Source organism: Podarcis liolepis (genome assembly GCF_965112155.1).
Source record: "Podarcis liolepis genome assembly, chromosome: 4".
Taxonomy (NCBI): domain Eukaryota; kingdom Metazoa; phylum Chordata; class Lepidosauria; order Squamata; family Lacertidae; genus Podarcis; species Podarcis liolepis.
The window spans coordinates 89762812-89789523 of record NC_139558.1 but is presented as its reverse complement, the minus strand read 5'-3'; the positions used below and the strand labels follow the sequence as shown (position 1 = coordinate 89789523).

Here is a 26712-nt window from a genome sequence, read left to right as displayed (position 1 = left end):
AAGGGATAGAATTCTACAGGATGCGTTGCAAGTGCAAGGAAACAGCCAAGACCCAAGGATGCACCTCCAGATGGTGGAGACGTCAGGGAACAGCCATCCTGGCACCCGGGGCATCTTCACTTGGGTCACAAGTGGCTGGTGCAAAATTGTATTCAACACTGTGCAAATAATAATAATAAATAATAATAATAATAATAATAGACTTCCACTGTTTGCCTCATGCGTTTTTAATAAACCATTCATCAAATCCTCTGTTCTTTTAAAAAAACATTATATTTGTCTTTTAAAAAACATTTTATTTGTCTTTTACAAAACATTTTATTTAAGGTAGATAAGGACAAGATAAAATTATACAATCGAATATAAATATAGATGGGAAACGGCTATGTATAGTGAATTCTTACCTACTTTAAAAAATTTTCACTTATGATCTTTTTCTTTTACTTCTTTATTTTTTATTTGTCGTCCCCCCCCCCCGATATCTTTGATATCTTACTTTCTGATATCTTTCTTTTCATTTACTCCTTTATTGTGAATAGCATTTTATAGAGGTATAAATACCTGTAAATTTTATAGAGGTATAAATAACTGTAAATATGTAAAGAGACAAAGTATTCTCTATTTCTTTCCTTGGTTATATGTATTTTCTTTTTCTTTTATATTTTCTTTTGTTGTAAATATGGATGTATTTAATTAATAAAATAAAATAATAATAATATATTATTTATACCCCCCCCCATCTGGCTGGCTTTCCCCAGCCATTCTGGGTGGCTTCCAACAAAATATTAAAATACAATAGTCCGTTTCCTGTAGCGTTTCTTGCTCATGCAACAAGATCTCCGAAGAACATAAGGAAAGCCTGCTGCATCAGGCTAGTGAACCATCTCGTCCACCATCCGGCAAACTCATTGGTCCACCAGATGCCTATTGGAAAGCCCAAAAGCAGAGTCTGAGCAACGGAACATCCCCTTCCTCGCCTCTCCCCAAGAGCCCATCTGCTTGTGGGGGAAACCTTCTGTAGCCTATTTTGAGGGTGCAAAGCAGCGGTAGATGATAGGGGGGGGCACAAGTGGAACAGCTCTGATGCACGCAACATATTGTAGCGACACCCCTTTCCATCCCCCCCACCCTCAATATTAAATTTAAATTCACCTAGTAGCAGCCATTCGGACATACTACCTGAACTTTTCCAATCCCAATGTAAGCACTAGAACTTTCAAGAGGTTTACAATCACTTACCAGCGCTGTTGCAAAAGGTCACTGTGTTTATTTTGCATGCGTTCTAGCTCTAACTGTATTGAACCAGTCTGCAGTTTTTGCATTTTATTTGCACTGGTTTATTTGCGCTGGTTAGAATCCAACCCATCCATTTTCAGGTACACTGAGGGTTGCACTTCACACACCTGTTGAAGCAGATTCCAGCCCACGAAGCCTTATGCCAAAATTAAAGCCCTTTTTAAGGTGCCGCAAGGCTCTTCGCAGTGAGGAACAGCAAAGCCTGAGCTACAGCATTTACAAAAATGGGAGGTTTTGCCTTAAGATATGCAATCACTGCACTGACAAGGGAGTGAAAGGATTCTTCTTTTTAACAGATAATCTTCCAAAACCAATTTTGTTGTTTGCATTCAATTTCATTATGCGGCTAGCCTCGCATTCAGTGCACTGACAGCAAGGAGGGGTTCCCCCCACACACATTCTTCTGTTGCATTTCAGTTCCAGGCATATTAATAAGACGACTTTTCACAAAAACCATTAAAATGAGATTATCCAGTTGAAGCCCAAAGAGAAGCAGGCGATGCATAAGGAATGCATTCTGAGGCAGCCTGAGAAAAATGAGCCATGCACCCGAGGCAGGAATAAAATTAACCAGCTTCAGCTACAGTTACTCTTGGTGCTGGCTGGAAGGGTAAACCTTACCTAGATATAACCTCTTAAAAACATAGCAAATATTCATCTTATCTTTGTGGAAGATTGGCAGATGCGACTAATGGACTATATGGAGATGGCGGAAATGACTGGCAGAATCCGTGACCAGGGAGAGGAGACGGTGGAGGAAGATTGGAAGAAATTTAAAATTTATTTGCAGAAATACTGTAAAATTTTTGAATGTTAAGGACATTGAAATGAGTCGCAGGGGCTTTAGCAACAAAGTAAAATGTAAGATTGGATTAACAACAGATAAATTAATAGCATATGAATTTGCTGAATTAATTTCTAAAAAGGGATACAAGAAAGGGAGACGTGAGGAAGTCGGGAAAATAAGTTAATTGAAGATGAGAAATTAAGAAAGAGGGAATTTTTGTTTTTTGTTACTATATGTGCTTTTATTTCTTTTTTCTTCTTCTTTTGATGTGTTTAATGTTTGTATTTTTGTATTGTATTGTTTTTTGTGATTTTGTACTTTCTTTGTCTTTGTATGCTTTTTTATTGCGAAAACTGAATAAAATATTTATATATATATATATAAAAAATCTTTGATCAGTTCCCGAGCCAGACTGCATGAGTATTTCACATGGCATCTGTACCGCAGAGGCGCGGGGCAGAGAGTCCACTGGGCTCTACTTGGAGGACAAACCATTTAAACCATCTCCCAGGCATCTTTGAGCACTTCTGTAGTGGTTTTCAAACAGCTGGGAAACAGTTAAAAGGCAATTGTGATTTAAGTGTGTCAATCCACAGCTGGGGAGCCTGTTCCTCGAGGCTTGAAGATCATACTATGTAGAAAACAAGAAGGGACCCAACAGTGGTGAGTGAGAAACCAAAACAGGTATTTTGGTTTTGCATGAAGTCTTTCTCTCCTTCACACATAACTGGACCTCCTCCTCATTTAAAATGCTGGGCTCAATTCATTTAACCCTCTGCACAGACCTAGTTCACACGTAACTCCAAACCATGGTTTGGTTAAAGAAACCTCAAGTGATCAAACAAGCTCTGGTTTGCTTCTCCAAAGTTTAGCTTGTTTTTGTTACGATACTCCGTTCCACCTTAAAATACCGTAATTTTCGCTCCAAAACACGCACTTTTTTGCTCCGAGAAAGTAAGGGAAAATGCCTGTGCATGTTAAGGAGCGAATGCACGGATCAGAGCGATGGCTGCCATCAGTCAGGCAAAGCGGGAGCCACTTACACGCTCTACGAGGCTCTCACTTTGCTTTCTTTAAAGCGACCTGGAGCCAGGAAGGATGGAGGGAAGGAGAGCCATGGCAGCAAAGCCGGCAGCAGCCGCTTACACGGGAGGAGGGACAGACACTAGCAAAGGTCTGCGCGCTCTCTAAACAGAGCAATGAGGCTGCAGAGAGACGGCAGGAAAGATAAAATTTAAGCAACCAGCAGCAAAATAAAACCAACCTCGAGCTCTGAGCCAGCGCAGTGAAAACCAGGAAGTAAAAAAAAAGGCTGGGGAGGGCATGAGGGAGAGGGGAAAACTTCGTAAATCCCCGCGTCTCAGCTGATCGGCTGGGACAGAGCAGCTTGTTTTCAGGCAGGATAGATTTGAGCAATGTCTGGGTCCTAGTGCCCCTACCGCTTTGTTGTGCTCCATTCTATTGCTGCTGGTGGCTGCTTATCGTTCAGGCTGCAAGGAGGAGCGCTTTTACACAGCTAATGGCGAATCCCCTGCAATCAAAGTCCTCCTCACTTGCTCAAATCTATTCCGCCTCAAAAGAAGGAGCGGAAGGAAAAGGCTGCAAACTGTTAAATGGAAAAAAAAACCCAGGCACAGGGCAAATACCTTAAGTATACCTTTAAAGCAACAGTGCTCTTTCCCTCCCTCCTCCCCGCGGAAAAGCTCCTTGTCCCTTGAGTTCTTTTCCTTCCCTCCCCACTTAAAACATGGTTACAAAGCACGGATCCACATGGATCCTCAGGATTTTTGCATTGGGCTACCCCAAACTCACTGTCAGATCACATGTCTGTGTCCACAGCATGAACCATAAAAATCATACATCCACTGTTTCATTTAGAATATTTTTTCCTCGTTTTCCTCCTCTAAAAACTACATGCGTGTTATGGTCAGATGCGTGTTATAGAGCGAAAAATACGGTATATGTGGAGTTGTTGTATGTCACGTGTCTGTTTACATTCCAGCACAGCTTGCTGGGAACTTCCGTTCTGTGTATAGCTTTTGCTTATGCTTCTTGCTTTGGACATGAAGGAGAGCAGACATGTTTTCTTTGTCCTGATGCTGAATAAAACGCCTGGAAATACGCTTTACACAGCCTCTATCTGCCCTTCTGTTGCAAAGAGTTTACTCTGCTGGCTTATGTGCTCAGCTTCTGAAGGTTTCTGAAGCTCGAGTTGCCGTTACATGCTGATCCAAGGACCGGTCGGTGGGCTGGAGCCAGCTGGGGGCCTGCCAATCGCCCCTGTTCCCTTGGACGCATCCCAACAATTTTTTCCCGCAGTTCTTGCCTTACGACTTTATCATCCAGAAGTCATCAGGGGAACAAACCAAAGGTTAAGGGGGGCTTAGTTCATTTGCAGTGTCAAACTAAAGTTGGCCTGTAAACCAACAAACCATTGTTTTAATCTGTTGAAATTGAAGAAACCATAGTTAAGCTGCCAGGCAGACGGGACACATACTACTAAACAATGGTTTGGTTAACTAGTTCAATGAACTATGGTTTAGCGTTATGTGTGAACCAGGCCACTCGGTGAATCTCACCACCATATCTCTCTCTCTCTCTCTCGTTCTCATGGCTTATCAGACTCATGGCATACCACCAGACTCAAAAGACCAACAACATATTGGTGGACATCAGGTAACATGAGATTAGTTGTCAGTGGAAAGCCTCCTACCCTGACCTTAGGGCACCAATAAAAGAAGATTGTAGAGGAAAGAGCGTCGTTTGCAGGGATAAAATATAAAGCTGTCCAAAAAGGGGGGGGGGGGGAATCTGACAAGTGGCTGCTCGCTTTTAACTCTAAGCATTAATAAGACTGTTTGCATCCTCTGTCAAGATCCAAGTCAGTAGCATTTTGAAGATGATAATCCTGTTCTTTAAAAGACAGGGAAGGAAGAAGAAAAAAGTAATCTAGCAGCCACTCAACAAATCCAGAGCTTGTTTGCTTTCTACAAAATAACATGTTCTCTCTGAAATGCAGAGATATCCCCAATTTTATTAAAAAAATGAAACTTTGAGAGGTATCCAATTCAAAGAAGGTTCACATCTAAAAGAAATTAAATGTTTTCCTTTTGCTTAGCTCATCATTATCTATAACACCTCGCGGGGAGCGGGGGCAGGGAACTGCAAACATTCACTTTTAAACAGAATGCAAAGATCAACCGAGTTCCTTTCAGCAGGAAAAGGCTGCCTTTAGGAATGTTAAAAGCGTATCTCAGCATGAGTTCAGAAAATAGGAACAAGGTATTCCTACGTAGTGCTTTACAAAGATAATCTGCCAGACTTCACCTGTGCAGAACAAACACCGTGCAAATTTCGCAGGCAGGCTAGCGCTTTCTGGAAACCTAACCCATATGAATATCTAGGAATAGCTCTTTGCTGGGAATCATTTACGGTGAAAGTTAGCTATTAACATGCTTTGGGGAGGGGTGGTCTTCATAAGGCCACCTGAACTTATTTAATCCAGCTCAAAGATGTGGAGCTAGAAAACAGCAAAAATTGAAGATCAATCCTCACTTGGTACTTTTCTACTTATAGAGGGCATTAAAAATATACCACTTGCCGTGATCTGCAGATTGAGGTAGTATTCTTCAAGGGCAGCAGTACCACTTGACTGTTGATCAGGCAATGATCTGACTTTTAGAAGACATCTGAGGGCAGCCCTGTTTAGGGAAGTTTTTAATGTTTGATGTTTCATCGTGTTTTTAATATTCTGTTGGGAGCTGCCCAGAGTGGCTGGGAAAACCCAGCCAGATGGGACGGGTATAAATAATCTATTATTATTATTATTATTATTATTATTATTATTATTATTAGTTAGCTGTAAAAATATTAAGCAAGATACTGTCAGGTGTCTGGAACAGCCCCAAATAAAAGGGTGCAAATATAAGAATTATTTCCAAGTATGGCTGGAATATATCGCATTAAAATCTTTTGTTTCCCTAGTTTCCCGTCCCACCCTTCCTCCTTCCCCTCTTATAATTTGCATGCACAGAATTAAAGAAGGCTGACAAGACTGCAACACTGCTGTCAGCTCCTACTGTCAATACTCCCTCAAGTCATTGTCATGACATTTACAAGGTTAAGGGCAACAGGTAACCTCCACCTGTCACTCTACAGTGACAGCACACACCCCCAAAGCCCCCTATATACAATTCAAAATACGGAGATTTAAGAAAGCCAATTTAAGTCTGAAGCCACGTCCTAAGGCTGTGCCAAGTCCTGTAAACGGAAGCAGTCAGTTGAAAGGCACAGATTCAGCATTTAAGCTCTTATTCCAACAGTGAAGTTTTGCTAAGCAATGTGGCCTGGCAGAAACAAGAGAGAGAGGAGAGAGCAGGTGAATCAGCTTCCAAGGCCCACAGAGACGGAAGAGGTCCAAGCAAGCAGTTCCCTCAGTGGTTTCACGACCAACCACCCTTCCCAGGCTCCCCGAGGGAAATAGGAGTCTCACACAGCAAGCTACAGTCCATAGGATTATTTCGGGGAAGCCATGAGAGTTAAAGTGCTAAAATACTGCTTTACATGTGTAGTGAAGATGGGGACCATGCAAAGAGCATCAATTTAAAGTCCTGTCCTATCACCGGGCTCCAAAACAGATCTCACAAGCTTCTGAACGGCCTCAAGGTGTTAAGCATAAGTAGACCTCTCTGTATTTTGCATCTGAAGGGGGCATAGGATTGCACCCTGGTTAAACAAAAACTTCTTGGAGGTCCCGGGCCACACGGAGGTTAGGCTGGCCTCAACCAGAGCCAGGGCTTTTTCGGCCCTGGCCCCGATCTGGTGGAATGCTCTGCCACAAGAGACTAGGGCCCTGCGGGACTTGACATCTTTCCGCAGGGCCTGCAAGACAGAGCTGTTCCAGCAGGCCTTTGGCCAAGGCACAGTCTGACCCCCTCCTTCTGTAATTCTCACCGAACTCTAGCCCAATGGTTGCCATTAATTTGATTTTGAATTGCTTTTAAAATGAATTGATTTTAGAATGCTGCATTACTTTTCTTGATGTTAGCCGCTCTGAGCCCGGCTTCGGCTGGGGAGGGCAGGATATAAATAAAATTTTATTTATTTATTTATTATTATTATTATTATTACTATCCAAATTCTGCTCCCCATGTAAGGTATGCCAAGTGACCACGTCTAAGCAATTTCTTTTATTCGTTACGGAGCACTTTCTGCTATTTTGCTTCATTTATTTTGATATGCTCTCTATCTTCTACTCTGGGCTGCTTGCCTTGCCATATAGGATCGTCTATCATTTTCTGCCAACTTTCCAGTTCAGAAAGATCAACAAGTAAAAAGAATGATACAAACAAAAAACTGTAACTCACAGAGGACGGTCGTTTTAAATAGCATAAATTTTGTCCTCTTGGGACATGTTTCATTTTGTTCCACCTTTCCGAGGCTGATCTCAGCGCGTCCAGGCTTCGCGGACCTCTCCGCAAGCAGCGGGAGCGCTCCCGCTGCTTGGGGAGAGTTGCCGGCATCCCGAAGCCTGCGCGCGCTGATCTCAGCGCGTCCAGGCTTCGCGGACCTCTCAGCAAGCAGCGGGAGCCAGCGCTGGGCTCCCACGGCTTACAGAGAGCTGCCTGTTTAGGGGCTGGGGTCGAGGGAAGCTCGGGCCGCCCCAGCCCCGCACCTGGGGGGGAAATAAATTTTTTCTCTTTATTTCCCCCCCAAAAAACTAGGTGCGCCTTATGGGACGGTGCGTCCTATAGGGCGAAAATTACAGTATTTTGGGGGGGGAAGCACTGAATAGAGGTAATTTCAGACAGAATGTCTAACATAACTGCTTTGGAAACTTATAGGAGACTTTCCGGTCTGCTGTCGGAAATCTAACCTGCATGTGGATTATCAAATGATCAAGGAATCTCTTACAGTGAGGCTATTATTCTCTTTGCCTGGTTTACTGGTCAATTTCTAGCTTTCAAGTCTATTACAGGAAAACAGGTATCTCCTGTAGAAGAACCTGGATTGTTCTCTTTCCTCCTTTCTTTACCTCTCACCCCAAAACTTCGCATTCATCTCTAGTCTTTGGCCCCAAATCTTTCCAATGTTTTGACTAAAGTGTCACCTTCCTGCCTCGCTCCCAGCAGAGTCTGAGCCCACCGGAGCTCAGCTGCTCTGGAGACCTTACAGTAGCACCAAGCTCCAGCCTGCTATCAGGGAGTCCAGGGGGAGGAACAGCAAAGCCCTTTCCCTCATTCCAGGAGAGATCTGCAGCCTGCGGTGGAAGCTACGGTACAGTATCTGCTTCCACCGAGAGAATGGGAGACTGGCACAATCTGTTTCCCGCCAGCTTCTTCCACTGCCCACACATTTCGAAGCATGCCATTCTCAGCCCTAAACACTAAAAAAAAACATGTGTCGTTTTTAGGTTCTTAGGAACCTGGATTCTGAACTCGGTGCCACACTCAGCGCTTCTAAGTCATCGCAGCATGCACACAGCACGTGATCTGGGCTCGAGGGGCAAACGATGAGTTAATAACCTTTGACAAAGTTGGTAAGTTCACAAAGGTAAGAAAAGGAGGAGGCTAGGCAAGGAAGGTTGGCATCCATCTTGCACCCTTAGCATGGCAAGTTGTTGTATAGCAGCTCAGGCCATTGGTGCATCTTGTTCGTAATCATCTATCTGATTTGACTGAGAGTTGTTCTACCTGGCCTTTGGCTTGGAATCAATTTGATTCCCTCCCCCTTTTTCTTTTTTCCTTTCTCCTTCTGTATTGGAACTCCTATTTGGGGACTTCCCTGGCTTTTTTCTGGCCCATGTAGGACCAGTCTGGATAGTTAGCCTTAGTGAAGACTTGACGTTTTTATCCCAAAAAAAGTTTTTGATTGAGTTTTCACTGAAATGAGGCTGCATTTTAATGTTGTATTTTAATCTTGTTTTTAAGCTGTATTTCAATCTTTAATCTTGTTTTTTAAGCTGTATTTCAATTGTTTTTATATTTGGTGTTAGCCCAGTCTTGGCTGGGGAGGGCGGGGTATAAATAAAAAATTATTATTATTATTATTATTATTATTATTATTATTATTATTATTATTATCATCATCAATTATTATTTCCAGCTGCCATCAGTTCTCCAGGGTTTCATGCAAGGTTTTCCTCCAGCCCTACCCAGAGATTCCAGGGATTGAACCAGGAAACTTTTTGCAGACAAGAGTGCATGCTCTACAACTCAGCTGAAGCCTTTCTCTTAGAATAAAAGCCTCTTGCGCCTTCATGGAAAAGCACTAGCAACAATTCTAGGTCCAGGCTGTCAGTGTTTTGCGGGAGGTTTGCACAATCAATACAGATTAAAGCATCCTGCTGACCTGGCACAACACAAGGACTGAAAAGGATCAGATTTATTTTATTTTATTTTTTGCAATGGGGAAATGCACTGAAAATTGTGGGAAGAATCTTCCCTATCAAAGGCACACACAAATTTGGGGGTCTCGTTTACCCTGAAGGTCTAGTTCTGGCCACTGGAGTAAAACAGAGGCCAATTCTATTTTTCCCGAGGTGGTGAAGAGAAGCGTTTCAACTGCTGTTGCCTTTAGGTAATAATCTTAAATTCTAAAACGGCACTTACCACTCCTATTCCTTCAAAAGCGAAGACAGCCGTGCCAAAGAAAAGCGGGTACCTCTTCCAGTCAGCCACTAGAGGCAGTTTTCGAGGAATGGATAAACCCTGGCAAGAAACATCATAACGAAAACAATATTGACTTTCTGTAGTCCGTTATGCCAACCCAATACAAGTCTGTCCAGAGCATTCTGTACCATTGAAGTTTCTGTACAGACTTCAAGGGCAGCCCCACATACAGAGCACTACAGCCATCTAACCTGGAAACGACTACGGTTGCAGTCCTAAGTGTGTCTTCTCAGAAGTAAAATCCCGCTAGATTCAATTGGGCTTACTCCCCAGGAAGCGCAGCTAGGATTGCAGCCTAAGGCGTTAGTAGGTGGGAAACTATTGAGTATTTGTGGAAGAGCTGGGCCATTTGAGTGCACTAGCGCAGCCCAATGGCAAAAAATCTCCACTGCTGGACGAAGGAAGCCTCTGCGTACCGGCTGCAAGGAACCGCGACTGGGGCGAGTGCTATTATGCTCAGGTTCTGCTCGCAAGTTTCCCATAGATATCTCATTGGCGAGAACGAGATGCATGGGTCACTGGTCTTATCCAGCAGCCAGGTTTTACTTATGTGGAGTCATTTTTGAATTTTATTGATATTGATGCTGCATTTTATGTTGTATTTTATGCTGTTTTTAAGTCGCATTTTAATCAATGTTTTATATTTGTTGTTAGCCGCACTGAGCCCAGTTTTTAAGCCGGGAAGGGTGGGGTATAAATAAAAAAATATTATTATTATTTAGTATACCAGAATTATACTCTACCTAGGGCTGGGTGAGTCCTGGTTTTCAACATCATGATATATCACCAGTTAACATCGCGATGGGACGCGGGTGGCACTGTGGGTTAAACCACAGAGCCTAGGACTTGCCGATCAGAAGGTCGGCAGTATGAATCCCCATGACGGGGTGAGCTCCCATTGCTCGATCCCTGCTCCTGCCAACCTAGCAGTTTGAAAGCACGTCAAAGTGCAAGTAGATAAATAGGTACCGCTCCGGTGGGAAGATAAACGGTGTTTCTGTGCGCTGCTCTGGTTCGCCAGAAAAGGCTTAGTCATGCTGGCCACATGACCCGGAAGTTGTACGCCGGCTCCCTCAGCCAAAAAAGCGAGATGAGCGCCACAACCCCAGAGTCGGCCACAACTGGAGCTAACGGTCAGGGATCCCTTTACCTTTATCAATACATCACCCAGCCCTACTCTAGGCAGACTGGTAGCATCCATGCCAAATGCGTGGGTTTGGAACACGCCAGGTTTGTATTTTACCTGTTAAAAACGCCCAACTATAATTGGGGAGTGGGGCAGGGGGATTCCCATGCAAGGCAAGAAGCACACAATCCTGTGGTTGAAATCTTGGGCCCCTTAAGGCTCACTAATGGACAGGTCAGCGTTGCCCCTGCACCGGACCCTTAAAAATGCACAAAGGAAAAGGTAATTGCCCTGTATTCCCTAAGTAATGGAGATGCGGTGGTGAATCACGATGACCTTTAAACAGATGAGTGAATCTGAACAAGTCGACTAAAAGGTCGTTGTCATTCAGCGGTGTTGGTTCTGGCTATCCACCGGATGCATCACTCAGAACTGTCAGCTTCTGTTGTTGTTTTCACTAATCTCCATCCACCCCCAAACCTACACACAACATGGGGCTGAAGGTTTCATTACACGTATGCAATGAAGGTGGGCTGGGAATTAAGCCAAGACCTTTTCGGTTGCAGGAGATAAGGCTATTGATCAGAAGCTGCTAGTCACAATGGCTACTGAGTGCTTCCAGGATAAGAGGCAGCATGGTTCTGAATGCCAGTTCTTTGGGGACAGCAGCAAGACAAGGCTATTCCCTTCATGCCCTGCTTGCTGTGGTCTAATCCACTGAGCCTCTTGGGCTTGCTGATCAGAAGGTCGGCGGTTCGAATCCCTGCGACGGAGAGAGCTCCCGCTGCTCTGTCCCAGCTCCTGCCAACCTAGCAGTTTGAAAGCACGCCAGTGCAAGTAGATAAATAGGTACCACTGCGGAGGGAAGGTAAATTGCATTTCCGTGCGCTCTGGCACTCGTCACGGTGTCCTGTTGTGCCAGAAGCGGTTCAGTCATGCTGGCCACATGACCCAGAAAGCTGTCTGTGGACAAACGCCGGCTCTCTTGGCCTGAAACCGAGATGAGCCTTGCAACCCCATAGTCGCCTTTGACTGGACTTAACTGTCCAGGGGTCCTTTAACTTTTACCTTTTTACCTGCCACCTGGTTGGCCAGATGTGGGGAAAGGAATGGCGGACTGGATCAGCCTTTGCTCACATCTCGCAGGGCTCTTCACACCGAGCTCTGTGTATGCTTCCAGTAGTGCTAAAATGGATTATCACCCGCGAGCCAAAGCGCAGCCCCCCAAGTGTGACGCTGGGAGGAAGGAAAGAAAAATGAGTGCAGAAGCAGGTCCTTACTCACCTGGATAACATATTGATAAATGATTACAAGACTGATGGCCATGGCTATGTTTGCGAGGAGTGAGAGCACAGACAGACTCCGAAGATCGCGGATGAAGACCAAGAGGACAGTAAAAGGGAGGAAACACAGCATATATATTCGCAGATCAGTAGTCATTTTGTCTGAGGGGCCACTGACTCCTGTGGCGTTCACACCAGATTTATTTCCAAGAATCCCTTCGTGCACCTGCAAGAAACAATACAGGTTATTTTTAAATAACTGAAATTAGTCAATTAGTATAGTTTCACCTTGCCGACAAAGGTCCATATAGTTAAAGCTATGGTTTTCCCAGTAGTGATGTATGGAAGTGAGAGCTGGACCATAAAGAAGGCTGATCGCCGAAGAATTGATGCTTTTGAATTATGGTGCTGGAGGAGACTCTTGAGAGTCCCATGGACTGCAAGAAGATCAAACCTCTCCATTCTGAAGGAAATCAACCCTGAGTGCTCACTGGAAGGACAGATCCTGAAGCTGAGGCTCCAATACTTTGGCCACCTCATGAGAAGAGAAGACTCCCTGGAAAAGACCCTGATGTTGGGAAAGATGGAGGGCACAAGGAGAAGGGGACGACAGAGGACGAGATGGCTGAACAGTGTTCTCGAAGCTACCAGCATGAGTTTGACCAAACTGCGGGGGGCAGTGGAAGACAGGAGTGCCTGGCGTGCTCTGGTCCATGGGGTCACAAAGAGTCAGACACAACTAAACGACTAAACAACAACAACAAAATAGTTTCAAAATGAGGGAAATGCCTTGTCTTCCCAGAAGAGGGCACCTTTATGTTCAGCTCTTAGACCAGGGGTCATTTAACCGGCCCATGGACCCCCCACTGCCCGCTCAGTTGGCTCCCATGCACCGTGCTAAACAAGTCTGGAGCACAGTGGGGACCACCTTCGGAGACGCTGGCCGGCTTACCATTGGCTGCAGGAAGTTTTTGCAGCCAATGGGAAGCTGCGCACACCTCCTCCGCGCCGCAAGAAGTGCCGGAAATAGCATTTGCACATGCGCGTGTGCGCACGGACTCCAGCCCACTGAGGCGTCTGCAGGACCGTGAACCGGCGCAAGCCACAAAAACTTTGCCGACCCCTTTCTTAGACCTCCTATATGCCAATTAGCTATCAGGGTAAGCTAAAGGTGCTGGTTTTGGTGTATAAAGGCCTGCAGTTTGGGGCAAGGATACCTGAAATATCGTCTCACCTCTTAAATACCTGATCAGTCTCTGACAAGCTGCAGCCTTTGTGTTTTCTGCACAGTTGCCATACAACCCAAGAAATCTTGGTCAATCAAAGCAAGTTTTTGCCCGTGAAACCTGCACACATTTGATTCTGGACAATAAAAACAAGTTTCGAAGGAGGAAAGCGTGCAGTGTTTTGACACAGACCAGACGGGACCTTAGGAGAGGCACTAGCTCCGCTGGATGAGTGCCTCTGAGACAGCCTTCCCCATCTTGGTGTGCTACATTTGTTTGGAATGAAACAGCAAGCATTGGCTGGTTCGGCTGATGAGAGCTGCCATCCAAAATATCAAGAGAGCATCCGGATGAGAGAATGCTCTTCTAAGACATTAAAACTTTCCGGTAGCAGACACCAGGCATGTGTGTGTTAATAACGATTCACTGAAATGATGATTATCAGGGTGCAGAAACAGGAATGTTTTTGAAATATCAACCAGGGGAAAATAACATGCTGCCCGAAGAATAGGTGATGCCTTTCATTCATTAAAAAGCTTTTTATGATCAACAAATGTCAGCTAACAGTCAGCTTTAAAAGGTTCAAGCCCCACATTGGGTGAAAGATGCCTGCATTGCACAGGGTTAGAACGAATAGCTTTTAATGTTTGATGTTTTATTATCCTTTTTATATTTGTTGGAAGCTGCCCAGAGTGGCTGGGGCAACCCAGTTAGATGAGTGGGGCACAAATAATAAAAATGTTGTTGCTGCTGCTGCTGTTAAGCAAAATGGCTGCACTTCACTAACTTCAAGGATGCCATGTTACATGACAGGCAAAATATCCGATTTGCCAATTGCAGCACAGCTGGGACTGAAAAGCAGGCAGCCTGAACAGAGACGCGCACGCAAGAAGTTAACAAAACAACCATGAAAGAGCAACCGGCCTCCTCCTCCTTCTCCCACATTTCGTCTGGGGCCGAGGAGCAGTTTACTGCTGATTGCGATAAGATGATTGGTAGACATGTGACTCATCTTCTGCCTAACCTAGTCTCCTTCGCAATGTCAGACTCAATATCATCAGCATCTCCAACCACTCGGTCACCATCACTTTGAAGCAATGGCAATTTCCTCCAGTGCGTCACATCACAGAGTTAGTCATCTTGGGCCAGGCCATGGTAAACATTATCCTGCTCTCCCCACACACAAAAAAAAGAAGAAAAAAGAAACATGGTCAGAAGTAACTTGGCAAAACAATACTTCCAACTTTGTTATTTCCTACATGCAAGATTTTCAACCTTGCTGGCCCCAACACCGTAAAACAGAGGGTTTCTTTTTTTTTTCAAATGCCCCGCGGAGGACCTTAAGGTCCAAAAATAACAACACTTTGAAGGTCCCGAGCTTCAAGGAGGTTAGATTGGTTTCAACTAGGGCTAGGGCCTTTTCAGCACTGGCCCCCGACATGGTGGAACGCTCTGTTACAAGAGACTAGGGCCCTGCAGGACTTGACATCTTTCCACATCTGTTCCGCCTGGCCTTTGGTTTGGACTCGGTCTGACCCTTATGTTTCCCTCCCCTTGTGGTCTTGATTTATCAGCTACTTTAAAATGAGGCTGCATTTTAAATTGCATTTTAACCTGTATTTTAAATTGGTGGGGTTTTTTCCCATCCCCCCCCCTTTCCCCCTATTATGTTTTTACTGCGATTTTATTGCTGTTAGCTGCCCTGAGCCCGGCTCTGGCTGGGGAGGGTGGGGTATAAATAAAATTTAGTATTTATTATTATTATTAAACGTTATATTTAAAAGCTTATATGCCGTCTGTGCAGTTGTACTGCCTAAGGTAGCCAAAGGCGGTAAGAGCAAAAGCAGCATGCAAAGAGCACGAGCAACCCAACAGGCAGGCAGCCCTAAGCCTGGCTCTTAAGTAGGGTTGTGGACAAGTTGCAGGAAAGGCTCTGAAGAAGAAGAGAAGAAGAGTTTGGATTTGATATCCTGCTTTATCACCACCCGAAGGAGTCTCAAAGCGGCTAACATTCTCCTTTCCCTTCCTCCTCCACAACAAACACTCTGTGAGGTGAGTGAGGCTGAGAGACTTCAGAGAAGTGTGACTGGCCCAAGGTCACCCAGCAGCTGCATGTGGAGGAGCGGGGTAGCGAACCCGGTTCACCAGATTACGAGTCCACTGTCGGATTCTTAAGCCTTATCAGAGGGAAACTGGCCACTCTCCAGGCACCCGGCTTAAGATCCTTGTTGACCTCCCCGTCTGCGTCTCCCGGCAGGATACAGGCAAGGTCACTATCGGCGATCCCACTCAGCGTGAGAGGGACACACCACTCCTCCCCTCCTCCTTGCCTCCCCAAGGAGGGGGAAAGAGACAGACAGAATTCTATTTACATGTCTTTATTTCTGTCTTTGCAGCAGTACAGAGAAACACGTCTGCACTGTTCAAACTCCAACAGCAGAGTGTAAAACTCCACCCCTGTACTTCCAGTACAGGTCAGATGACACTCTGAGCTAACATCCAGTGCTCAGTACAGTGAATAGACTGCCCCTTTGTTCCCATGGTACAGTCCCAAACATCAACATCCTGTTTTGCTTTGCAGACTGCTCTTAACCACTACACCACACTGGCTCAACACCAGTGAAGGAGCTCAACACTCATGAAAGGTAGCAACATCCTTCCCAAGCAACCAATGGCAAAAAGGAGAACAGAGATGGCCTTCCAAAGCCGTTGGGGTAGCTTACGGAGGCTTGGAGCAACATTCAGATGAATAATGGACTGCTATGAGTATGAATAGATGTGCAGCCTTCACTCTCGGGTCGCTCTGAAGTACAGCAGAATACTGCAGCACACTGCCTGAAGAACAGAAAGGAGACAGCGGCTTGGTAGCAAAAGAGCCCTTGCCCAAGAGTTAAGTGCCTTCTGCTCGTGCAAAGTGGGGGACTCCGATTCCCCTCATCCCCCAACTGCAGCCCCTGGATCTGTGTTGTTAGCACACCCTTGCAGAAAGCCCCTCGGACTTCCAGAGGGACCACTTTTCAGAGCGGGAAAGGGTGGGTCTAGAGAGCCCCACTGCGTAAGCGGAACTCTGTCTGTGGTTCTTATTCAAGTCAGTAATGACGGCAGCATCAAAAGCAAGACCACAAGTGGTATATCAAAGAGAGCTTGGAGAGAGCAAGACAGAGACAGAGAGGAGACAGAGAGGAGGCAAGGCACGGTGCTTTGCTTGACACAAATAATGCTGCAGAACATGGCGCATAGCCGAACTACGGAATTCACTCCTGCAAGGGGCAGTGACGGCTGCCAGCTTGGATGGCTTTGAAAGAGGATTAGACAAATTCGCAGAGGAAAAGGCTGTCAATCCACGGCTTCCAGCCACAATGGCTAGGTTCCCTCTCCACTGTTAAGAGGCAGCATGCCTCCAAACACCAGGTTTGGGGATCTGCAGGTGTGGAGAGTGCTGTCATGCTCAGGCCCTGCCAATGGGCTTCCCGTGGGCATCTGGCTGGCCACAGTGAGAACATTTTTTCCTATGTGCCCCAAGTGTTTCCACATCGGTAATGAATTTGGGAAAAGTTGGATGGAGGCGATCTTGGTTCCTGGGTAGGAATGACCGTACTTTTCCATATATAAGACTGGGGTGGTGTTGTTTTTACTAAAAATAATGTTTAAAAGGGGGTAGTCTTATACACAGGGGCAATCTCCCCCCTCCCTCCATTTTCTTAATTTTGGGTCCCCCAAAATAGGGGGCGTCGTATGCATGGGGGCATGTTATACACAGAAAAATACGGTAATTTGGGGAAATAAGGTGACTTCATCTAGACCAGTGTTTCCAAATGTTGGGTCTTCAGCAGCTTTCGGACTACAACTCACATCATCCCTAGCTAGCTAGACCAGTGGTCAGGGATGATGGGGATTGTAGTCCGAAAACAGCTGGAGACCCAAGGTTGGGAAACACTGATCTAGACATAAGCTAGGAGGAAAGAAGAGGGGAGGGGGGAACTGAATTGATTTTGGAGCAGAACCTATTGGGAAATAAATAGAGGAGGAAATTAAGAGGAAGTAATCTGGGTCTTAGTACCCATCTCCAACTTCTGCAGTGAAGCAGACTGTATGCTGTCAGAGAATAGATTTATAATAATGTAATAATAATAATAATTTATTATTTGTACCCCGCCCATCTGGCTGGGTCTCCCCAGCCACTCTGGGCAGCTTCCAACAAAGATTAAAAATACATTAAAATGTCACACATTAAAAACTTCCCTGAACAGGGCTGCCTTCAGGTAGTTGTTTATCTCTTTGACAGCTGATGGGAGGGCATTCCACAGGGCGGGCGCCACTACCGAGAAGGCCCTCTGCCTGGTTCCCTGTAGCTTTGCTTCTCGCAGTGAGGGAACCGCCAGAAGGCCCTCGGCAGTGGACCTCAGCGTCCGGGCAGAAGGATGGGGGTGGAGACGCTCCTTCAGGTATACTGATTTATCTCTGGTATGTGTTTCAATGGCCGTCTACTGAAGGCAAATGAGCATAATGGTCACAAATCCAATACTGGGGTGGGGTGAGAACTGAACTTGCTTGGGGGCGATTTGCAGAGGTAGCTGTTTAGTTTGCCTTTGGCGAGAGTTGTTATTTCAAATTTCCACCTATACATACAAATCAGCATTCAGATTTTATGAAAATGAAGTCTTTAGGTGTGCCCAAAATACTGTAAGGACCTAGCAACACTCTTGACTGCTTGGGTGGGAACAACTGGTGAAAGGGCCCACTCTGTTCCTTCTTATTCTTTGCAAGTAATCAGCAACTGCTGCCGCTTACCTTCTCAACACAAAAGGAAAATGGGAAGGGAACAGCCAACACTTAAGCCAAGCTGAAGATGCTGTTCAGAAGAACAACACAGACAGTTTTCACCGGTGTTACATGTGGGCGTACGGAACAGCTCTTTTGAACAGCAGGTGTACGAAGCAGCCAGAGCTAAACTGTACCCACAGATTTTAGTGCAGTTGCCACAGCAAGAAACAAAGGAGGCAAAATTGCAGGGCATTTTTATGAAGACAAGGGGCTGCATTCAGGCCTCACCTTCGCCAGCCTCCTAACCATGGTTTGATGATCGGGAACAAGCTCTCCCCTCCTCTTCAAGTTCTCAGCAGGGCTGGGCGATATATCGCCCAAAACTGGTTTGTACGCCATATTGTGAATCGGTTGCATGATTTCTGACCTGGCAATAGATCGCGAACCATGATGTGTGTGTGTGTGTGTGTGTATGTGTGTGTGTGTGGTATGCCAAAATCACAATGCGAGAAAAACTGTGAAGCCAGCCAGTGCCTCTACATAGCTGCATCCTTATTTTAGACATTGTAGTATATTGGTATATCACCATGTTTAGCTGGTGATATATTGAAATGTTGAAAACCAGGTATCACCCAGCCCTTGTTCTCGATTTAGTCTAAGTTCCCTCTATTTATACCAGTCCCCTCCCTTTTGTGTTGCATTTCAGATTATAAGCTCCTTGGGGCAGGGGCCTATCCTCTACTACTTTACAAAGGTCCATGTCCAATACAGTGGTACCTCGGGTTACATACGCTTCAGGTTACATACACTTCAGGTTACAGACTCTGCTAACCCAGAAATAGTACCTCGGGTTAAGAACTTTACCTCAGGATGAGAACAGAAATTGTGCACCGGCGACAGCGGGAAGCCCCATTAGCTAAAGGGGTGCTTCAGGTTAAGAATAGTTTCAGGTTAAGAACAGACCTCCAGAATGAATTAAGTTCTTAACCTGAGGTACCACTATAATTGTTTAATTATTATTCGCTGGTGTTTAGTTTTACTGTTTACTATTAGATTCTGATGGATTGTTTAATGCTGGTTTGTTTGATATAATTTGTTTACTGTAAAGTTATTGTGACTTTTTGCTATTCCTATTAATGTTGGATGTTTTATTATGTGTTTGTATGTGCTGGAAGCTGCCCAGAGTGGCCAGGGGCAACCCAGTCAGTTGGGTGGGGTATAAATATTAATAATAATAATAATAATAATAATAATAATAATAATAATAAATTGCACTGTATAAAGGAAGAGGAGGAGCAGCAGCCTGGTTACTCAATCAGGCCCAAAAGTTCAGTATCCTGTGGCGAAGAAGGACTTGAGCACAGTATCGATTCCCAGAAACAGGTATTCAGAAGCAACACCCCTTCCACTACTCCCTAGGTTCCTCCTTCCGGTACATCAGAGAAAGCAGAAGGAAGAGAGCAATTCCTCAGACATTACAGGTTCACCATGCATTTGCTTTGCAAACAGAAAAGTCTCTACCAGCACGCAGAAGTTCACTGCAGAGAAAGAAGGCACACATGGTTTCGAATAGAGATACTGTGACACAAGGGATGTGGAACAGCAATTTATATTTTTTTTTGCTATGGCTAGTTTACTGTGGTTGACAAGTGCACACTGCAAAAAAAAAAAAAAAAGTTTTCCCTTTAAGAAAAAGAATTGCATTTAATAGCCATTCTGATAGCTAGCCCTTTGGCTCCCCCTACAGAGTGAATATTCCATAGCAAATCTTCTGACATGAATATGAACTGGCCAATCTTATCCATGCTGACTGGTGGTGGCTCTCCAGAGTCACACACAGGGGAAGACACAAGACTTACCCACTCTGGAAAAATGGCAGGTGAAAGTGATGGACTACATGGAACTGGCGGAAATGACTGGTAGAATCCGAGACCAGGGAGAAGAGTCGGTGGAAGAAGATTGGAAGAAATTTAAAGACTATTTACAGAAGTATTGTAAAATTAATGAATGTTAGAATGATGTTTGAATGAAGTTAAGCGGTTTCTAGCTGTAATGATATAAAAGAATATGGAAAATTGGATTTTTAAATAGGTAAAAATTTAATGTTATAATATATTAAGATTAAAGATTAGGATAATAAGGGGGGAAAGAAATTGCTGAATTAATTAATTGAATTGGAATACAAAAAGGGGAGGTATGAGGTCAGGGAAACAAGGATATGAATGTATAATATGGAAAGGTTGATCTTTTATTTTTATTTTTCTATCTGTGTACTTATTTTGTATTTTTCTTGTATTTTTATTTTTGTTTTTTTATTCTTGTATTTTATTCTTGTATTTTTTGTTTCTATGCAATTCTTTTTTCTGAAACTTCAATAAATATATATATAAAAAAAAAAACAGAGTCACACACAGGAATCTTTTCCCAGCCCTACTTGAGATACAAAAAGCTGAACTTGGGATGTTTGGCTTGCAAAGAACATCCCCTTTCACTAAGCTATGACTCTTTCCCACTGAGATGTGTTCTGGTCAGCAACCGAACAGCAGACAACATACAACCAACAACAAACTGCACTGGCCTAGGAGCGCTCCAGTTGGAGAACAGCGTTTACCAAAGGTGTCATGGGCTTTGAAGACACTCGAACTCAGGACGCAAGGGACAAACGTGCTAGGAGGAAGGCACGCTTGGCAAATCCACACCATGATCAACTCTCTCCGGAAACCAATGTCCCCACTGTGGAAGGACGTGTGGGTCCAGAATTGGCCTCCACAGTCACTTACAGACTCATTGTTAAAACCTTGTTTATGGAAGACAATCTTACTTGGCTACGAGTGATCGCCGAAGAAGAGAAGAAGAGACAGCCAAACATCCCATTCACACTCACTCTGACTCAATTCAGTGGAACTTGAAACATGAACTGGATTGAACTGGCGGCGACCTTTCTCAGGTGGGCCTTTTCAGCAATGGCTCCTTGTTTGTGGAATGTTTTCCTAGCATGCTATACCTTTATCAGGAGGAATTTGAAAACATTCCTGTCTACCCAGGGATTGGATGGCTGAAGAATACTTTTCCTAGCCACCCCAAGATCACTGGAGGGAATAACGTTTTCAGCTGTAACAGCTTTCAGAATGTGTTTTGCTTTGTTTTCGAAATTCTGCATCCTTTTTTTAACCCTGGGCTCCTTCAGGAAGACAGGTGCAATATCAAATCCACGGATAAATTTATTTGCTTACTTGTTTCACGTTTTCTGCCAAGAACACGATATAAACGCTGCAAAAGCCCAGCTGCGTAATCACAAGGAAGAAGTCCACAACGTATCTGTAGTGGTGCAATGAGAGAGAGAAAACACAAGTTAACTAGTGTTTATCTGCGGGGAGGCAAAGATTTGGAGGTCACATTCAATGCACTGAGGAGTCGTATGCAATCAAATGAAGCTTTCCCTGCAAAACAGCAATTTGCTACCTTCCTTCTGGAGTGCCTACACTGACTAGGCAACGTACATAAAATCAAAATATAGTGGTGGGCAAATCTTCCCTTTTTTCTTTCTCTTTTTAAGGAAGGGAAATGGAAACACACTAGTTAGTCAGTGCAAGGACAGAGATATATTTCTCTTAAAACAGGCATGAAATCCAGGTTGACGTCGAGCTTTCCTAAACCTGTTAGTACTCCCTGAACCACAAGGATCAAAGTGCTTCATGAAGTCTCCAGGCAGATTTCACACCCCCCAAGAGAGTCTGTTGACGGGTTGGTGTTGTGCACAGACAGCGGCAGGTTTACAGGGCAAATCAGACAGGGACGACTCAGCAGAAGGCCTGGGAGCGAATAGTGGTGCAGCAGTGCTAAAGCAAAGCTATGTAGACCTCGGTGGCTAGAATAGATATCACTGAGTCTTCAAAAGGGAGAGTGGGAAGAATACAAGCATGGTGGGAGCAACAATTGGGTGATGTTTCCAATCTCTGATTCATAATTGGGAACATCTTTATGCATTTTAAGCATGTGAAATTTCAAGCATGAGTGTGATAGGATGTTCAGCTTAGACCAGAAACACATGTAAAGGTAAAGGTAAAGGGACCCCTGACCATTTGGTCCAGTAGTGACTGACTCTGGGGTTGCGGCGCTCATCTCGCTTTGTTGGCCAAGGGAGCCAGCGTACAGCTTCCGGGTCATGTGGCCAGCATGACTAAGCCGCTTCTGGCGAACCAGAGCAGCACACGAAAACGCCGTATACCTTCCTGCCAGAGCGGTACCTATTTATCTACTTGCACTTTGACGTGCTTTCGAACTGCTTGGTTGGCAGGAGCAGGGACCGAGCAACGGGAGCTCACCCCGTCGCGGGGATTCGAACCGCCAACCTGCTGATCAGCGTCCTAGGCTCTATGGTTTAACCCACAGCGCCACCCGTGTCCCTAGAAACACATGTACATTGTTCCAAATTCCTTGGAGAAGGTGGGGGAATGGATATATCAGGGATGTCCAACAGATCAGACTGGTCGATCCCCGGGAGGTTGCAGTCGATCGCTGTTGATCACAGGCTCATTTTCCTTTGCTTTTGCCTAAGAGCACCCGGCCTCGCTCCCTCTCCCCTGCCTTTTCTACTGATATCTGTAACAGAAGATGGAGTTTTTGCTGTGAGGCAAAATGCTCTCACCTCACAGTGCTGTTTTGGTGAGCGACTAAGCCCTTTCCCCCTTAAAAGCCCCCCCCCCCAAAAAAAACCAGAACCCCAACAAAATGGGCATATTCCACCCCCACACCAAATACTTATTTTTTATGAAACCAGCAACACAACAACACCTATATGAGCTGCAAAATTCCCTTCCAACACGTAAGGGCACCTGCATTACATAACTTTAGCAAACTACGAAACACGTCCGTCTTTACCCTGGCTTTCAACGCCCGAGATACAGTATTTTTTCATGACCCACCCTAGCCTTCTGGTTGTAAAAGGTTTTTATCTGATCGGAACATTATATTTTTGCACTGTTCACCCCGCCTTATGGTGAAAGGTGGGCAAGAAACCGAATAATAGCAACAAATGAATAGCAACGATATAGATTCTGTGTACTGTTATTTATCTACTGCGTTCTTATCCCATGGGATAGCTCAGTTGGTAGAGCATGAGACTCTTAATCCTAGGGTCATGGGTTCGAGTTCCGAGTCAGACAAGAAGATTCCTGCATTGCAGGGGGTTGGACTAGATGACCCTCAGGGGTCCCTTCCAACTCCACAATTCTATGATTCTGTCCTACTTTTCAGGAAAGGACTGCCTCCCAAAGCAACTCATATTGGTATTGAGGGGCTCTACAATCAGACTTACGAACTGAAAAGGCAAAGGCAAGGAGAGTGGAGGGTGATAGAGGAGGGAGATCAGTTTCAAATTCTTGTAGAAGCTTACCTTCCCCAAGAAGCTCGTTTCTGCAATACGTTAAAAGGACCAAATTCCATCGCATAGCTAACTGTGTCGCTATACCCTAAGGTAGTTTTTTTCAATCTGGCATGAACGAGAAAAGAAAATACTGATTATTTCCCAACTACGGTTATTGAACAAGATGCAACTTTGCAGAAATGAGTTGCTTTAAAAAAAAAAGCGCTCAGCCAGCAAACAAGGTCCAAATTGGCTAACATGCATTTCAAATTAAGCAGGCTAATTGAAGTGGGGCCATCGAGAGCGGATAATGCCAAGAAATGCAGATAAAGCTAGCCCCAGCCATGTGGCCACTGTGGCACACTCTGAAGTTAAATATATGATTCTATAAGCCTCCTTCCAAGAAACCGAGAAATACCGTATTTTTCGCACCATAGGACGCACCGGACAATAGGACGCACTTTGTTTTAGAGGGGGGAGAACAAGAAAAAAAAAATCTCCCCCTCTCTGCCCAGCGCCCCTTCAGTGAAGCGGCAGGAGGCGCTGCACAGAGAGGGGGAGAACTTTCCCCCTCTTGTTTTCCCGCTCTAAAACAAGGTGCCGTTCAGGCGGCTACCTTGGAAGCCTGGAGAGCGAGAGGGGTCTGTGTGCACTGACCCCTCTCGCTCTCCAGGCTTCAGGTTCCTTTCGACCTGCTCTTTGGGGCTGGCGGGGGGAAGCCCACCACCAGCCTCAAAGAGCAGGTCAGGGAGCAGCGGAAAGGCGAGCGGAGAGGCTCCTGCCATAGCCGCGCGTCACCTCTCCAGCCGGGAGAGGGTCGCGGGGGGCTGCTTTAGCCCCGCGCGCTCGCTCTCCCGGCTGGAGAGGTGACACGGGGCTGTAGAGGTTCCTGCCATAGCCGCGCGTCACCTCTCCAGCTGGGAGAGGGTCGCGGGGCTATGGCGTCTTCGCTCCATAGGACGCACACACATTTCCCCTTCATTTTTGAAGGGGAAAAAGTGCGTCCTATAGAGCGAAAAATACGGTAAACTAAGGAAGGCATCTTGCAAAGGGGAGGGGAGGCAGGTTTTGACTTCCCTTGAGCCGTCGACAAGCGCTTACCTTTGGGCTAGGTAATGGCTGCATCGCACCAAAATGTGCATGCAGTGGATGGATACAATCCCAATGAACAAAAGACTGAATGGCCCAAGCTGTGTGGAAGAGAGAAACAAAGGCACAGTAAGAAGAACTGCTTCCCAGGCCACACCCCTTCCAGCCACGCCCTCTCCCCAGGCCACACCCTCTCCCCAGGCCACACCCTCTCCCCAAGCCACTGTGAGATTTTGATCAGCTCTGGCCCATCTGGAGCTGATATAGCAGAGTGTAGTTCGCGGACAAAAGGATGAGGAGATATTGTGCTACATGCTAAAGTTTATTTACAAGCTATGCTGAGAGCATACAAACATCCATCCTGCCTCTGTGAGAGCAGAGAAGCAACTCCTCTCGACACAAAGAAAACCGAGAGAACACTGAAAAACTGGAAACCAGTGTACATCAAATCCAGTCTCCCATTCCCGTGGGAACCCAACAGTAACTCTGACTGTGGAATGTAAACAATTGTCTTGTGACAAGCCTTTTGCTGCACAGTGAGGGAAATAGAAACCAACAGCCACAACCCTTCTAGCTACGCCCTCTCCCCAGGCCGCACCCTCTCCCCAAGCCACCCCCCTTCCAGCCACACCCTTTCCCCAGGCCACACACCCCTTCTGGCCACACCCTCTCCCCAAGCCATCCCCCTTCCAGCCACACACTCTCCCCAGGCCACACACCCCTTCTGGCCACACCCTCTTCCCAAGCCACACCCCTTCTGGCCACACCCTCTCCCCAAGCCACCCCCCTTCCAGCCACACACTCTCCCCAGGCCACACACCCCTTCTGGCCACACCCTCTCCCCAGGCCACACACCCCTTCTGGCCACACCCTCTCCCCAAGCCACCCCCCTTCCAGCCACACACTCTCCCCAGGCCACACACCCCTTCTGGCCACACCCTCTTCCCAAGCCACACCCCTTCTGGCCACACCCTCTCCCCAAGCCACCCCCCTTCCAGCCATACCCTCTCCCCAGGCCACACACCCCTTCTGGCCACACCCTCTCCCCAGGCCATCACCCCCAGGTCCCATACCTCACTGCCTCTGTTTTGTGCTTTTCACCTAGCTGAAATGTGTCTAATAATGCTTCTTGCTTTTCTGAATGGAGGATAAAGAGGGTGTGTGTGTGAGAGAGAGAGAGAGAGTGAGTGAGTGAGAGAGAGAGAGAGAGAGAGAGAGAGACTAGACTGTTGTACTAAGGTAAAACTTGCATTCATTGCTCTGTCCATTTTTACACATGCTGACCACCATCATGCGGCCCCTGAAAGCTTGCACAGAAGTGAATGTGGCCCTCGGACTTGAGAATGATTCCCCACCACTGTCCAAAAGTGTTTAACAGGAGGGTGCCTTTGCTTAACCCTGTACACTAACAGTAAACTCAATTCCTCCGGTTGCCAATCCGGACGTTGCCAAAACAGCACCATCCACACATGGCCAGCAGGCTTGGGAGTGGCCCAAAGGTTTGCAGAATACGTAGTAGTAGTATTTCAGGGGGAAACCCAAAGGGGACCAAAGAAAAAAAAAGACAACGGCCACCAAACGCAGCTCAATGAAGTCTGAGCATACTCTGTAGTCGTGGAATGCTCCCTGGCTATTGGGAGGGGAACAGAATACGCTGGCAAAGTGCCTTGATCAGAGTGACTCCACATTGCAGTGCTTTGGGCTGCGTGACTCCTAATCCGAGTAGACCCAAGGGAATCATGCATGTTAATTTCAATGGGTGTGTTCCAAGTAGGACTAACATTAGATGCAACCCTTTTTTTGCAGGACCCATTTGGAGACTGCCAACACACAGCGGTCAACAGTAAAATTTAAACTGGACGTTCCCCCCTCACCGGAACTGATGAGCCACTTACCAGAAGGCCTGCATTTTTCATTGCAAGCGGGAGGCCTAGAAGTCCAGTTCCAATGTTTCCCTTGAGGAGATGAGTAAGCGTCTGTACAAACCTAAAAATGAGAGAGAGACCAACATCTGTAAACTAGGACAATGTAAAACCACAAAACTCACTGGGTGACCTGGGGCCAGTCACACACCCTCATCCCAACCTACCTCACAGCGTTGTTGTG

At 45.8% G+C, this 26712-nt stretch overlaps 1 protein-coding gene across 4 annotated transcripts in view; it reads right to left on the bottom strand.

The window, feature by feature from the left end:
* The window catches only part of SLC36A4 (solute carrier family 36 member 4), a 104976-nt gene that overhangs the window by 62693 nt on the left and 15571 nt on the right, over positions 1–26712 (bottom strand). For all 4 annotated transcript variants that reach the window (XR_014525192.1, XM_083499748.1, XM_083499749.1 and 1 more), the window contains exons 3-8: positions 26502–26592; positions 24619–24707; positions 23548–23643; positions 21386–21470; positions 12164–12388; positions 9694–9792 (exon numbers count right to left, since the gene is read on the bottom strand). Coding sequence is in view for 3 of the 4 variants with exons in the window: in XM_083499748.1 (XP_083355874.1) it covers positions 9694–9792; positions 12164–12388; positions 21386–21470; positions 23548–23643; positions 24619–24707; positions 26502–26592 (685 nt within the window). In the remaining variant the exon portion in view is untranslated. The remainder of the gene's footprint in view (positions 1–9693; positions 9793–12163; positions 12389–21385; positions 21471–23547; positions 23644–24618; positions 24708–26501; positions 26593–26712) is intronic.